General features: G+C 56.7%; 1 protein-coding gene across 19 annotated transcripts; it reads right to left on the bottom strand.

Annotated features, from left to right (window-relative positions):
• Window positions 1-1,090: 1,090 nt before the first annotated feature.
• On the bottom strand, window positions 1,091-14,370 carry SF1 (splicing factor 1). Of its 19 annotated transcripts, none has more exons than XM_058662835.1 (14): window positions 13,719-14,251; window positions 12,331-12,459; window positions 9,498-9,573; window positions 6,443-6,595; window positions 6,251-6,340; window positions 5,500-5,683; window positions 5,300-5,415; window positions 5,109-5,216; window positions 4,389-4,569; window positions 3,880-4,153; window positions 3,597-3,656; window positions 3,334-3,513; window positions 2,367-2,571; window positions 1,091-1,937 (listed from the first exon to the last, which is right to left on the bottom strand). In XM_058662835.1, the coding sequence occupies exons 1-14, from the start codon at window positions 13,963-13,965 to the stop codon at window positions 1,805-1,807; spliced, it is 2,136 nt and encodes a 711-aa protein (XP_058518818.1). In that variant the 5' UTR covers window positions 13,966-14,251; the 3' UTR covers window positions 1,091-1,804. The 19 variants fall into 19 exon arrangements, with proteins under 19 accessions (XP_058518818.1, XP_058518819.1, XP_004596764.2 ...); XM_058662836.1 differs by having other exon boundaries at window positions 1,091-2,007; window positions 2,383-2,571; window positions 13,935-14,248; XM_004596707.3 differs by lacking the exon at window positions 2,367-2,571 and having other exon boundaries at window positions 3,876-4,153; window positions 13,935-14,370.
• Window positions 14,371-14,402: the final 32 nt, after the last annotated feature.

The raw sequence follows: 14,402 nt of genomic DNA, 5'->3' as shown, positions 1-14,402 counted from the left end.
AAAAGTTGTTTCCCACCCCAGGCTCCCCATTGGCTGGATGCTGCTGCCACAGGCAGGTGCTGGCTGAGCATCTAGGGGCTCCTGCCCTCCACCCCTCCTCTACACCAGGGATGCAGGCACCAGGCCTTTGTTGGCTACCCTGCTACTCGGCAGGAACCTTTACAAAAGCTGACGGCAGGGAGTGAGCACAGGAATGGAGCTGGCCCCCAGGGAGACGGAGAAGATAGCTGGGCTGTGCTTAAGTCATTTATTGATTTCATTTCTAAAACCCACACAGCGCCACTTTGCTGTTCTAGAGCTTCAAAAGAGCTAATTAACCACCCGATGAGCCCACCAGGGAAACCAAGCTTGCCCGGGAGGCAGGAGGTGAAGTCAAGGTCGGGGGGTGGATAGCCAGGCCCCGAACCCACCACGGTTAAGCATGGGGGTGGGACGCCTCTAGCCCTCAGCCACAAGACCGGTGTGGGCACACCTGGGTAACTGGCCTCGCTTCTCTCTGCAGCTTCCTGCGGTACCCGGCCCTCCATCTCAGGACAGAGAGCAGCCAAGCCAGGGCTGCCATCCCAGCGGTACCAGACTCGGGCAGGGTGGAGGGCTTCTGCTGGGGCGGCACATGCACCCTCCTAAAGCCCTCCCCCGCCACACACACACACACCCTGGGCAGGGAAGGGCTCCCAGGGCACCTGCTGCTCTTGCCCCGCCTCTCCCTGAAGCCTGCAGCGCTGGCAGGCTGAGTGGCCCCAGCAGAAAAAAGCCACTTGGCGGTTTTAATTTTAGCTGCTCTGTGCCTGACTGGCAGGATTTGTTGGTCTGACCTTTAGTGCTGGCTGCTGCCTCCGCAGGCCCAGGCCTCTATGGGCACACACACACACACACATGCCAACCGGAGCTCGGGAACGTGGGGTCCAAGCCCCAGGAAAAAGGCCTGCGTGGGGATGAAGATACGGGATCCGGGGTGAGTGAGGCAGGAGGGGAGGCACTGGGTGGTCCAGCTCCCTGTGCAGGGAAGTAGGAAGAGGCCAGGTCAGGCTCTGCCCACCAGGGAGTCCAGGGCCACTGTTGGTGGAAGACAAGAAAATCAACAGACACAGAAAAGCACACTGCTCCTTTATTCAATGGAACATCCCCACTTGAGCGCAGTGTTGACTCAAACACAGAAAAAAAAAAAAAAAAGCCCAGAGAATTTCTGTAGATCAACCAGTGAAGAGAACGCGTGTTACACATTATTGTCAACATAATCACTCCATGGAGGGAAGGAGGGGGAGGAGCAGAAAGCAGAATCAGGAGCACAGGGTTTGGGGTCCCTGGCCACTGCCACGGTCAGACCAGGGGGCCGGTGGGGAGAGGATGAAAATAAAGTGGACACACAGCTTCCAGGAAGGAGAGCAGCAAGCTAACGTGGTCAGAGCCCGACACAGACCCTGGCTGGCAGGCTAGCCCAGCGGCCGGGGCAGGGCCACCTGCTGCCCTGGCAGTATCCAACCCTCAGCAGGGGTGCTACGTTTAAACCCCCGTGACAGAGCCTTCTCAGAGACTGCTCTGGCACCTGAACAACGCCCATGGCCCAACCTCCCCCGCCCCCAGCCAGTCTGTGCCTGGAGCCAGCTGCTCCCCTCGCCTCAGCAGGAGGAAAAGTAGGGGGAAGGAAAGCAATCTAACTGCAGCAGAAGGCCAGGGAGAGCGTCTCCTTGGACGGAGTCTGCAGAGAGGAAGAGGGAAGGAAATAACGAAGAAAAAGAAAAAATTAATAAAAAAATGTCACGATATGGAGCCAGCGTGTTCTGATTCCGTCCACAAAAACAGCTCAGGCTGCTTTGCCGAACCATCCTGTCCACCAGGGGCGCTGCTGAGGCTGTCTGCCTGGAGGGGTCACCAATGGGCGCGGAAAGTCCTCACTCTCATGGCTCGGGCCATCGCCGCCGCCGCGGGCAGGGATCCTGGCGGCCCGGTTAGGGGAGAGGCAAAGGGAGTCGGGTGAGGAGAGAGAGAAGACAAAGAGACTCGATGCTGCACGGCGCCACAAGAGCCCGCGCTGGCGCTCCTCCTGTCACCTGCCCATTCCCCAGTGAGTCCTCGGTCGCTTGGCCCAGCCCGGGGCGTGCACACACACACATGCGTGCACACACAGTCACATGCGTGCGTCCCAATGTCTGGCTCCATATGGTGAGGTTCGGCGTGTTTAAACGAGACCAACTCTCTCTCTATAATATATATTTTCTTAAAAAAACCGAGTCTAGTTCTGTGGTGGAGGCGGAGGGGGAGCTGGAGGCATCCCGAAGGGCGGCATGCCCGCCACCCCCATGCCCATCATGGTGACAAAGTTAGAAGGGTCCATGGGCGGCGGCGGAGGGGGGGGCGGGGCATACATCATGCCGGCGGAACCAGGCGGCGGAGGCGGCGGAGGGGGAGGGGCCCCGGGCGGCAGAGGCGGCTGGACCCCGGGGGGCAGGGGCACCATAGTGGGGTTGCCTTGCATCTGAGGGGCTCCTGGAGAAGCTGCGGCAGCCGCCTGCTGCTGTTGCCATGGCGGGATGGACCCTGTGCCAGCGCTCGTGGTGGTAGTCGTCGTATCTGGGGTGGTAAAGAAGCCCAAGGTCACACGCGCGGGGGGCACACCGCGGCTCTGCGGCTGCTGCCTTGGGATGGGGGGTGAGGGGCGCCTGCTCCTGGCTTGGCATGCGGTACGGTGGTGGGGGCGGGCGGGCGGGGCTGTCCTGGTGATGGGGAGTGGAGGGGTGGGCAGGACTACCCTGGGGCCAGCCTCGAGGTCTCTGGGCATCAGAGTAAGCCAGCCCTTGGTCACCGATGCCCCTGGAGGGGCTGAGGGAGAAGCACCAGACACAAGTACGGGCTCTGCCGCCCCTCCGCCCCGCCGCCACCGCCGCCGCCGCCGCCACCACCACCGAACGGCACATTCCCCCTCGGGCCACCACTGCTGCCTCCCCTCGCCCAGTCCCGCCGCTGCAGCCTCCAGCCCAGTCACAGCCCTTCGCAGGACACGCATGCACCACCCAGCGCGGCTGGAACCAGCCGGCGGCTCCCCACCTCCCCCAGCCCGGACTTTCGGCTTCCTACCTACATTGGCAGGCTCTCCCCTTCCTGCCCCCACAAGTCTGCCCAGACACAACCACACCGAACATGAGCTCTGTGCCCTCAGTCGCCCTCACAGCCTGCCCCGGCCCACCCCGGGCCAGGCGGCCTTTTCTGGCTCACAGCCCCCAGCAGAGGAGTCTCCCCCCAAAAGAACTTCTGCAGAGCTGTGAGGTTTCCCTCAGCCCCAGGCCCCCCTCCCTGATCCCACCCACTCCCACAAGCCCACAATTTGCCACTCACTTTGCTGCCATGGCAAAGGGGTGCTGGAAGCCATACTGCTGCTGGGCGGTGGGGGCGGTGGCGGCTGCTGCTGCTGCTGCTGCCATGGGGGAAGAGGCCCAGAGGGCGGGGGCGGGGGCTGCCCACTGGGTGGCGGCGGCGGCGGCGGCATCATGCCCATAGGCGGCGGCGGCATCATACCTGCAGTGCGGAAGGGCAGGGTGAGGACACAGTCCCCCGGAGCCAGGGAAGCCTCCTCACCCAGGCCACCAGGTGGCAGTTACCTTTTCCTTGATGCAGGCGATAGACCCCAGAGCCCACAGGCGTACTTCCCAGGTACTGATCTTGATGGAAGGAAAGAGCAGGGACTTAGCAGGACATGGGGACAGGCCGTGGACAGCCACACAAGCTTCACTAGAGCAGCTGAGAACACCTGCCTGCGGGAAGCAGGTCTGGGACGCCCCATGCTGACCGCCTCCCCCTGCCCTCTGCCGCCAGCTCCCAAAGCCACGAGGTCAAGTCCCTGTTTGCCCAAGCCCCAGGGTTTCTGGTCCGACACTTACTTACCCATTGGAGGAGGGCCATGGTGCCCAGGCGGGTGGGGGCCCTGGTTCATCGGGGGCGGTGGCGGCTGCATCCAAGGGGGTGGGGGTCCGTTAGGGTTGTGCTGCATGGGGTGTCCGCCATGTCCACCAGTCAGGCTGGGGAGTGGGTGTGGGAAGCTGTGGGGGCCACCTCCAGGCCCAGCGGGGCCTCCTCCATGCATGCCGTGGTAGGGCCGACTCTCTGAAGGGCCCGAGTTCATCCAGGGCGGGCGGCTCTGGGTGGTTGACATGAGAGACTGCGTGAGAGCATTCCTGCCACTGTCCCTGCCGATAGCCCCAGTGGCAACACTGTTCTTCCAGGCCAGCCACGGGACAGCGAACAGGGTCCCCCAACCAGGGTCAGGCCCTGCAAGAACAGTGTTGCCACCACAAGCATCAAGCCACTCCACCCAGCAGGCCTGACCATGGCTCCCCATCTCTGTGGCAGAGAGCAGGGCACAGCAGGCCAGAGAGGCAGCAGCCCAGGCTCACCGGTGGAGGGGGGTTGTTGGCAGGAGCAGCGGGCCGCGGTGCACTGGCCAGTGGGGTGGTGGCGGGCCCAGAGGAGGACCCCACAGACGCTGGGACAGGAGCTTCGCCCAGTTCAGCCATGAGTGACAAGTACTCTTTATCCATCCGCGCTTTATCCTGAGCAGACTGCGGGTCTCCAGGCCTGGAGGGAGGGGGGACAAGGAGGAAGCGCTCATCCTGGGTATTGCAGCACAGCGTTGCGGAGAAGCCAGCTCTCAAAACCCTCTTCTCCCTGCTGCCCCCACACTGGGCCAGAGGCAGCCACCCCGCAGGCCATACTCAATCCCATATGCCCTGAACTGGGTCAAAAGTCAGGGAAAATTCCTCAGCAAAGCCTTGGGTGCCTGCCAGAGTAAAAGAAGGTTGCTATCAAGTGCCAATTTGCAACTGGTCAGAAACCTGTGGGTTGCTGGCTCTCCAGGGCAGCAAAAAGTAGGGGGGTCCAAAGTCTTAAACTCAAATTTTAATTTTGAGCCCCAGTGTCTTTTACACCCCAACTAGAAGCCTGCAGTTTCCCTAGACTCAAAATTAAAAAAAGAATCAAATGAGAGGACTGCCTCAAGGCTTCCCGCCACACCACAGTGACTGTCCTCCCAGGCTTGCTGCTTCTCCTGGCCCACAGGCGCTGCAGGAACTGTGCAGCAACCATGCCAGAGCTACCACGGGCCAGCAGCGCCTCACCTCTGGAATTTACAGTCGGAAGCGATGTGGCCGGCCCCTCCGCACTTGGTGCACACTGTGGTGTTGGTGATGCTGCGTGTCTCAGAGCTCTGCCAGGGTCTCAGGATCCTGCGGAGGGCATGCCGTTGGTCAAGGCTGTAGCCCACCTGCTCCCACGGTCCAGGTCCCCGCTTACTCCTCGGATCACTGACCGGTTGTCGTCCTCCCGCAGAGTCCCATTCAGGCGAGCCAACTCCCGCAGCTGCATCTTGCGCAGGTCATTCTGGTCCTCGGGGGTCTCGATGCCCTGCTTCAGGATGTTTCTGATCTAACAAGACACGTGGGCAGACCTCAGTGCCTGTGGCCACACCAAACATTTTTGGCCAAGAGGTTTCCTGAGAGCCCCCCTCACCTGCTCCACTGCCTTTTTAACGTTCTCCATCGTATTGGCAGTGACCAGGGCATGCAGTGGCTCATCCTCCCCCGGCAGCATCTGGCCGTCTTTGCGCCCGACCTTCCCTTCCTTCACAGAACCTTTGCCCCGGATCATGATCTTGGCATTGCACTCCTTCTCGATGTTTTTCAGGGTGTTCCCTCTGTCAAGGCGGAAAGGACGCAGTTTACAGTGGCTCGTACAAGTTCACACTGCAGAGTGGACGGCCTGCACCACTAGCCACTCCTCCTCCCGAGGGAAACTACAGGTGTAACTGGATTTCTAAGTTAAAGTCAGCTCCAGCAGGTCTACAGATCTGTTCTCTGTATTAAAAATGGGGAAGTGGGCCCAGCATGGTAGCCTAGCGGCTAAAGTCTTCACACCTTACATGCCAGGATCCCTTTTGGGCACTGGTTCAAACCTCTAGTTCTAAGCCTTGGAACCCCGTACCCATGTGGGGGACCCCAAAGAGGCTCCAGGCTACTGGCCTCGGCTCAGTTCAGCTCCGGCTGTTGTGGCTGTTTGGGGAGAAAATCAATGGACGGGAGATCTTCCTCTGTCTCTCCCCCTTTCTGTATTTCTGCCTTTCTAATACAAACAAATATTTTAAAAAAATAAACAAAATAAAAATGGGGAAGCTACAGAAAGGCCTCACTGACTCTAGGTGCCAGGGCCTGACAGTGGCCCTGAGGTCCTAAGGCATGCCCGGCTGGAGGCTGGTGGCTCTCACCTGGGCCCAATGAGCAGTCCCACGAAGTTGATCTCTGGATACTCGTCCTGTGGGATCATCACCTTGTCGCTCACCCGGGTGGCTGGAGGCCTACCCAGAGAAGAAGGACTTCACCCACTGCCCGCTTCAAGAAGGCAGCACTGACACCAGCAGCTCTGCCCACGCCAGCGCCCTGGGTCCCGCTTTGCTTACTTGTAATCTGCAGGTGGCTTGAAGTCGGGGTTGAGGGCGACCATCTCTGTGATGAGGTTGTGCCGCTCCTCCTCGAGCTTCTTGCGGGTGCGGAACTCACGGGTGTTGAGCCGCTTCCCCTCACTGTTGTAGATGGGCTCAGGGGAAGGGGACCTGCAGAAAACACACTGCCGTCAGTATCCCCCGCTCCTACCTGGCTCTCTCCCCCATGGACTACACAAGTCCTCCCCAGCCCCTCTGCCTCTCAGACCCTAACACTGTTCGGAGGAACCGACCATAACGTGTGCTATTCCAGATCGTGTGGGGTGGGCAGATGAGGACCAGGGTGTGTGTGTGTGTGTGTGTGAGAAGACAAGACAAAAACGATTTCACTTCTACAAGTGACAAGAGGGAAAAAAGTCTGCCCTTTGGGGAAAATCTTTAGACTACAAATGGCAAGGACAGTATCATTTGGAGTTTTCTTTTCAAATAAAGATTTTCATTCATTTAAGGGGGGGAAAAAAAACAACAGTATCCCAAGTTCATGAAACAACAGTATCCCAAGTTTAGGTAAAAGGTTATTCTTGGAAAGCTCATGCCCGCCAGGAACAGCACCTGTACCCCTAACAGAGCGGCACAAGCCCCCCAAGGCAATGCTCTGGGGCTCCAGGCTGTTGCAGCCACTGGATCCCAACAACGGAGACGGTTCAAGGCTTCATCTCCCTTTCCTTCAATGGCCTGGTAGGCTGTGTCCAAGGCCCAGGAGACTACCTATTTTCTGGCGGTTGGAGGTTGGGGCATCTGGGGAGAGAGAACCTTCCAGGTGCTAAGGCAGCTTGAGAGAGGCCGCAAGGCAGATGGGGCAGAAGCCTGTCTAGGGTCTGAACCTGCAAACAGCAAGGGGAAAACCCACGACTCTCCGCCGGAGTTTACAAGCCCAGAAAGCAGATTTTCTCTCTCATTTTTTAAGGAGTAAAATGCTGTAGCTACAAGTAAAAAAAAAAAATAGTAATGATAGCATGGTCAGTTTACCATAGCTGGATTTTGCAGTAATAAAAAAAAAAAAACAGAAGTTACACTCCTAGAATTTTGAGTTAAGATTACAAAAAGGACCATATTCATTATGAAAATTTAGTAACAGCTGCAAGAAGGGAAGAGACCGTGTGGATCAGGTTATTAAAAAACATCCTGAAGGTAGTCCCGACTCCTACACTCTTGGTGTAGCTGAGAGCCTGGCCTGGCTGGAGAGCAAGGCCTGGCTGAGCTCGGCTGCGGCCACTGTCTTCAGCCTCAAGGGAACCTGTCATACCACGTTACACACACGATGGAATAAAAGGTCAGGTTTGTTCAGGGCTAGTGACAGCTAAATGACACCTCCGTTTCTACCATTTGTATAAACTGTGAGTACAATCGAATGATACTGAACAAAAGCAAAATGCATCCCAACTCATTAGGCTACATCTTAACACATTTATGGCTATAACAGATCTTAACACATTGGTAACTGTGCAAGTTAAGCAACATCAAATAGCATATAAAGTGGCTTAATTATGATATACCTTAAGAAATCATCTTATTAATCATAAGAAACTCACGCATTTCCCTCCAGTCTTGGCTCAAAGGTAATACCCACCGGGCGTTATGGCCTCTTTTCCAGACTACAGGAGGCCGAGCCCTCTCTGGTTTATCACCGCTAGCTCCACCCAGAGCTGTCTAGAGTTTGGCATTTTGAGTTCGTCCCCAAAAGCTTTCCCAATACCAAACTGGCCATTCTGAGGCCTCCCGACAGTTTTAACTTCTTCCCCAATCGTGGAGGTAAAAAGCAAAAGCCAGCAATCTACATTGTCTGGCTGTTTCTCCACCTAGAACAAGCATCCGGCAGATGTGACTAAATTCTAACTCCAGAAAGCAAAGAGGTTTGTTAAAAATTCAACCTTGTAAGGAATTGCCTGGTAACCGTTACTATGTGCCATTAATGGGGAACAGGCCAAAAGGGCACTCAACAGTTGTGGTCGTAACTTTACCATTTTCTCTTCAAATTAAAAAAAGTGAAATGTTAATAGTCTTCCCACCAACATCTACAGGTAAAAGTGTTATCAGATTCAGTCACTTCTAGATGGAGGAAGGGCGAGACATGTACTCACTTCCTGCAAAGGGCAGCAGCAGGCCAGGCACACAGGTGACGGCCATGGCCATTCCCTCACCTTCACTTAGCTCAGTTACTACTTGCTGGACAAAAGGCACAAAATGGCTTCTTGCAGCCAAGTCTAACTGGGCCATGTGCCCAGAGATGCCGAAGACCATTGCCTTCCATCAAGTGGCAAGGTCTGAGCTGCTCACACATCAGTCAATGACATCAGTTTCAAAAAGTTAACCTTCCTCACATCAACGTTTTACTTTTCCAAGCTGAAACGGTCCACAGAAATGACATGACCACAGCTGTTCCAGGCCCACACTCCCTTAAACTAAAAAATAATTAGGCTTGGCTGCTCATCTTTCCCCAAACAGGTGAGAATATGCTGGCCCTTCCCAACACCTCCAGGCAATAGCCAAGGCTGAAGATTAACTGGCAGTGAAGAAGTTGGTTAGAAATCTCAGCTGATTTTAAAACCATCTCAAGACCATTATTAGCAGGAAGGCTGCAACAAGCTGACCAGCTTGTGGCCTGCTCAAGTTCTGTGATACTCAAAAATACCCTGAATCCCTGCACGGTGCACCTGTGCTCCCAGAGGAGGCAGGTTAACCGCCCCCTCACTGTCCTGGGGTAGGGTAAATCATGTTAACACCTATACGCTTACCAATTGGAAACCAGTTGTTAAAACTTAAATTTTCCCAAGTTTCATTTCATTCCCATTTTCTAACTGCAGACTGACCATATACACACACACATACGTACATTTATATATGTTATATATAGTAAATATAGTCTACTTAAACTCTAGTCCCCACAATGGTCAGAGTTAGCAGTTGTCTTACTAAGACTTTATTGAACTGACACAACATGTTGCCACCAGTAAAACGTATTGAGAAAAAGGTAAAAAGCGTTACTGTCAGCTGGTTAAAACTGTTTCCCAACCTGTCCTCAGGGTTAGGGGGGATGCCCAGGTCTCCTGTGCGCAGTTTACGAGTCAGGTCTTCTATCTGCAGTTGCACTGGAAGAAACCAGGTTAGGAAGAAAAAAAAAGGATGGAAAAAAGACAATGTTACCAAAAAACATCTCAAATCTCAATAACAAGCATGAAGAACTGGGAGACTTTGAAAGGGACGACTGCTCAGTGGACACATTGAGGCGACCCCGCCACCTGGCGGCAGTCGTCCACCTACACATGCTTAGATCTCACTTCAAAATGGTTATCCCTTAAGGAAGCAAACTGTTTGTGGGAAGAGGGGTTAGCAGGAAGACGTGGCTAACTTCAGAGCAAGCGCCAGGAGGCTCTCACCTCTCCCCGCCCTTCCAGGCTTGCTCACACTGATGGACATCTGGCCCCCAGCGCCCAGGCTGGGCATGGCGCTGCCCATTAGGCCACCAGTTCCCACCAAATGACTTGAGGGCAAGACTTGAGAGCTTTTCATCATTAATTATGAATTCTCAAACAGAGCCCCAAATGAGAGCCAATTAATAAGGGACAAAGAAAAACACTGGTTGAACAAAGATCATTTTCATTAATAACAATTAAAATTCCTTAAATAATTAAAACATTTAATAAGCATTTCAACATCTTATAGAAATTCATACTTTCTGTACAACCAGACCTGTACTAGTACCTATACATTTTATTCCAATACTCAGTAGCCATAAGCATTTTCGTAAGTCAGTAACCATGAGATGCCAACAGTCTATTTTCAGACAGGCTGCTGTCTGTCCGGAGCAGCAGTGCAGAGGGCGGAAGGTATGGGACAAGAACAAGCGTGGCCCTCAGGCCTTAACCAGTGAGTGAGGCTGTCCGTGAGTGCGATGGGTTCTACCCAAGTTGCCTGTGCCTCCAGGGAACTAACTGTGTCCTGCGCTTTCTTCAGGGGGCTGATCTGCTCTTAACCTGGGCAGAACTCCAGCAGGTATCTCAGTACGATAAGGGTCAGGCTAGGCTGGGCTGGGCTGGAGTGAAGTCGGCTCCAACACACCCTTCTAACTGTAAAGTGATCTCACAGGACCGCACTACACCCCCATGTGGAAACCATGAAATTAAAATCCATTATTAGGGCCCAGTGCGATAGTGTAATGGTTAAAGTCCTGGCCTTGCACGCACCGGGATCCCATATGGGTGCCGGTTCTAATCCCGGCAGCTCCACTTCCCATCCAGCTCCCTGCTTGTGGCCTGGGAAAGCAGTGGAGCACGGCCCAAAGCCTCCCTGCACCCGCGTGGGAGACCCGGAAAAGCTCCTGGCTCCTGACTTCAGATCGGCACAGTACCAGCTGCCGCTGTCACTTGGGGAGTGAACGATCGGATGAAGATCTTCCTGTCTCTCCTCCTCTCTGTTTATCTACCTTTCCAATAAAAAAATAAGTGAATCTTAAAAAAAAAAAAAAAAAAAAATTACTAGCACCCAGAGCCGACGCTGGGGGCATGTAAGCAAGGAGCATGTACAATGGGAGACGGGACATAGTGGCTTCCCAAGCTCCTAGGAGCCGGACCAGCTGACAGCACCAAAGCTCACCACAAGGTGAAAGTCACTTTCCCAGAGACAAGCCTGGGCTCTGACAGGAGTAAACCGGCTTGGGTCAGCCCCAAGGGGCACTCCTTGCCACAGGTCAGACACTCCAGCCTTGCTGGAGGGCTGCTGCCTGCAGCCTGTGGGGGAAGAACAAGTCGCCTCCCCTATCTTCAATGTCTGCTGGTTGCCCTTTCGTTATCCCTCCACGAGGGGCATCTCGAGAGCCGTAAAGACCCGCCAAGGTCGGAGGGTCCCGCCAGGGAGGGTGGAGCAGCCAGCAACATAGCAGATGAAGAAACACTAGAAGTGTGAAGTGGCTGCAGGGCAGGCCCAGCACCCAAAAAAACACGGGCGGGGGTGGGAAGGGCAGACCCTCCAGATGAAGTCAGCCTTCAACTTCCTGTGCAGAAGCTCAATGCCTCCCTTTGAAAGCCTTGTTCAGGGACCTTGCCAAGGGGATGCTCCTCTGGTAAGAAACGTCTACCAAGTCACCCTCTTGGAGACAGCTGTGCAAGTGTGTCAAGATAAAACTTAGGTTAATACTATGAGAAGAGCCGCTTACATAAGAGAAGGAATTCTGAGGTTAATTGCAATCCTACTAGACAGTCACAGTCAAGTCTCAAACCTTCCCCTAGTCAGCTCTGTGAGCCTCGCACTGCACCCCGGAGCCCAGCCGTGCCACCCCTGTCCCCAGAGCTGTTCATTAGCAAAGACAAGAGCCTTCGTATTAAGACAGCTCTCCAAAGATCAAACTGGAAAAGAGGCTGCAGGGAAGGCTACATCCAGCACAGGGCAAGCAGGAAGGAGCTGCTGAAACACGTTCTCAGAACCACTTTTGTTCAGATTGGTTTTTCCCCCTTTCAGAAAGTACCTATAGAAAGTAAAAAGTCACACGTATGAGGGGAAAGGACGAATATGAAGTCACGGTGCAGGCCATGCTGTGGGACCGGTCCTCGGTGACAGCACCTGCCGCTTGTGCACGGGAGCCTGTCCACAGGCCAGCAACACTCACCTCGTCACCGCGCGGCCCCGGCAGTGGCAGGGCTGCTGGCCGGACACTACTCTCCCTGCTAGTGAGCCCTCCTAGCTCCCTGGCCCTCACAGAGACCAGTGTTAGGAACCAACCACACCACAGAGCCTGACGGGTTCTGACCCCAACAAAGCAACTGGCAGCAAGTCTCCAGTCCCAACAGCCAAGCACCACTGCGCACACAGTGCCCTCAGCAGGTGCGCTTGGGGGCAGAACGTGTATTTACCTATGTAAGCCCTTTCCTGTTCCCGAGTGAGTCCAGGGGGGATGACGGTCGGCATGCCTGGGATCACCGTCTTCTGCTCCATCGTGTCTTGGTTCCATCGGCTCCTCTTCCGCTTCTTACTGGGAAAGTCTGGAGGCAGACGGAGGCCGTGAGGTGCCAGCATGTTACCACCGGGGGACTGGCAAGCACACCCCGGGAGGGCAAGCACAGCAGGCCGGGAGGTGAACAGTTCCCACTACAATCCTCTAAAAAGCTGGAGGAGGGATGTCAACAAGGAAGCATGTCTCAGTGCTGGCCCAAACAGTGCCAGGCCAGACAGGACCAGCAGGGGATGCTGCAGCAGCCCCTCCCACAAACACCAGTTCAAGTCCCAGCTGCCCCACTTCCGCTCCAGCTCTCCTGCTAATGCGTCTGGCAAGGCAGCACAGAAGTGCCAGGATCCTGAGCCTCCGCCATCCATGTGGGACCAGAATGGAGCCTCAGGCTTTGGCCTGGCTCAGGCCTGGCCGTTGCAATCACTCTCTAACTCTGCCTTTCAAAGAAAAGAGCAAATCTTAAAAAAAAAAAAAAAAAAACAACAAAAAAACCCCTATCATCTAACAATGCCTAAAACTCCAAAAAACCTGCGCTTGGGAACGCCTGGCTCTGCCTCACCAGACCCGCTTCTGAGACCAGAAAACAGCTGCACCAGCTCTCTCCTGGCACTGCCACTTGTACAAGACCGCCTTTTTCTTCTCCAGGAATCCGGGAGCAGTGTTCCATCTCCGCCCCCACCCCAGGTGGACACGAAGATCTTAAGTCCAAGCCTCAACAGGTTGTTAACACACAGCGCAGCCAACCCCTCCCTTTCCGGGATTTCCTGACACTAACCACCATCACTTCCCCACTCGCATCCCCGAGAGGGACGGCAGTGTCCAGCCGAGGACGCCTTGGGGCCAGCGATCGCCACCTCCCCTCCTGAACAGCGGCGAACGAACGCCAACCTCACTTCAAGCCCCGCCACCTCTCCCGCTCTTTGCTACTTCTCTTGTTTTGTTACTTGTTTCCCTTTCCAATTCCTCCGAGACGTGGAAAGAAACAGGCCCAGCGTTACCGCGGCGGGGAGAGAGGGGACCCTTTCCCGCAATGCTGGCACCCGCCCCCCAAACCCCCGCCTTCCAGGCTGCATGGCCTGCACCGTCACACTGCGCCTGCGCACCGCCCGCAGCTCCCGCCCCGACGCGCCTGCGCACTCGTGGCCCCAGCCTCCAGCGCGCGCCCGCCTCAGGGCGCCTCCGAGCGCGCGCCCGCCCCGTGCCCGCGCCCGCCGGGCCCGCGCGCCCGCCGCCGCAGCCGCCGCCGGGCCCGTCCGCGCGACGCCTCTCGCGCTCTTCCTCAGCCCGACTCACCTCCTCCGCCGCAGGCCGGGCCCGGCTGCTGGTCCTGACGCGGCTGCGACACGCGCTGGCGGAGCGGCGGCGGGTAGGACGCGCCCGGGGACGGCGGAGGAGGCGGCAGCCCGAGCGGGGAGGCCGCCATCGAGCCCCAGGGCGGCGGCGGCCCCGGAGCCGCCAGTCCCGTCCCGGGCCCGGCCGGCGGAGGGAGCCCGGGGGTCCCCAGCTTACCCAGCGGCGTGGCGTTCGCTCCGGTCGCCATGGCGCCCCCAAAGGACAGGCCCTGGCGGCTGCCTCTTTTTCTCAGCGGCAACGACGGCGGCTTCTCCTTCGCGAACCTTCCGGGGGGGAGGGGACCCGACTACGCTGCCGCGGAGCGCACGGAACCGCGTCCTCTCACGCGGCCAGCGAGCGGGCGGGCGGCGGCGAAGGCGGCGCGGGCCGCACAAAGAGGGAGGAGAGAGGGCGCCGCGGGGGCGGGCTGGGGGCGGCAGGGCCTGCGCCGCGATTGGGTCGGGCCGAGCGCGGGGGGCGGGGTCGGCGGCCTCCGATTGGCGGAGCCGTAAGTCCTTCCGTAAGTCACTTCCCCGAGGCGTGCTGGGATTGGCCGAACCGTTAGGCCAGGCGAGGAAATGGCGGCGGCCCGGGGGGCCCGGGGAGGTGTCGCCGGGGCGGGACCTGCTCTGTGACGACGGCACA

Source organism: Ochotona princeps, chromosome 4, assembly GCF_030435755.1.
Source record: "Ochotona princeps isolate mOchPri1 chromosome 4, mOchPri1.hap1, whole genome shotgun sequence".
Classification (NCBI taxonomy): Eukaryota; Metazoa; Chordata; class Mammalia; order Lagomorpha; family Ochotonidae; genus Ochotona; species Ochotona princeps.
Note: the sequence above shows the minus strand (reverse complement) of the source record. Positions and strands in the feature narration are given on the sequence as shown.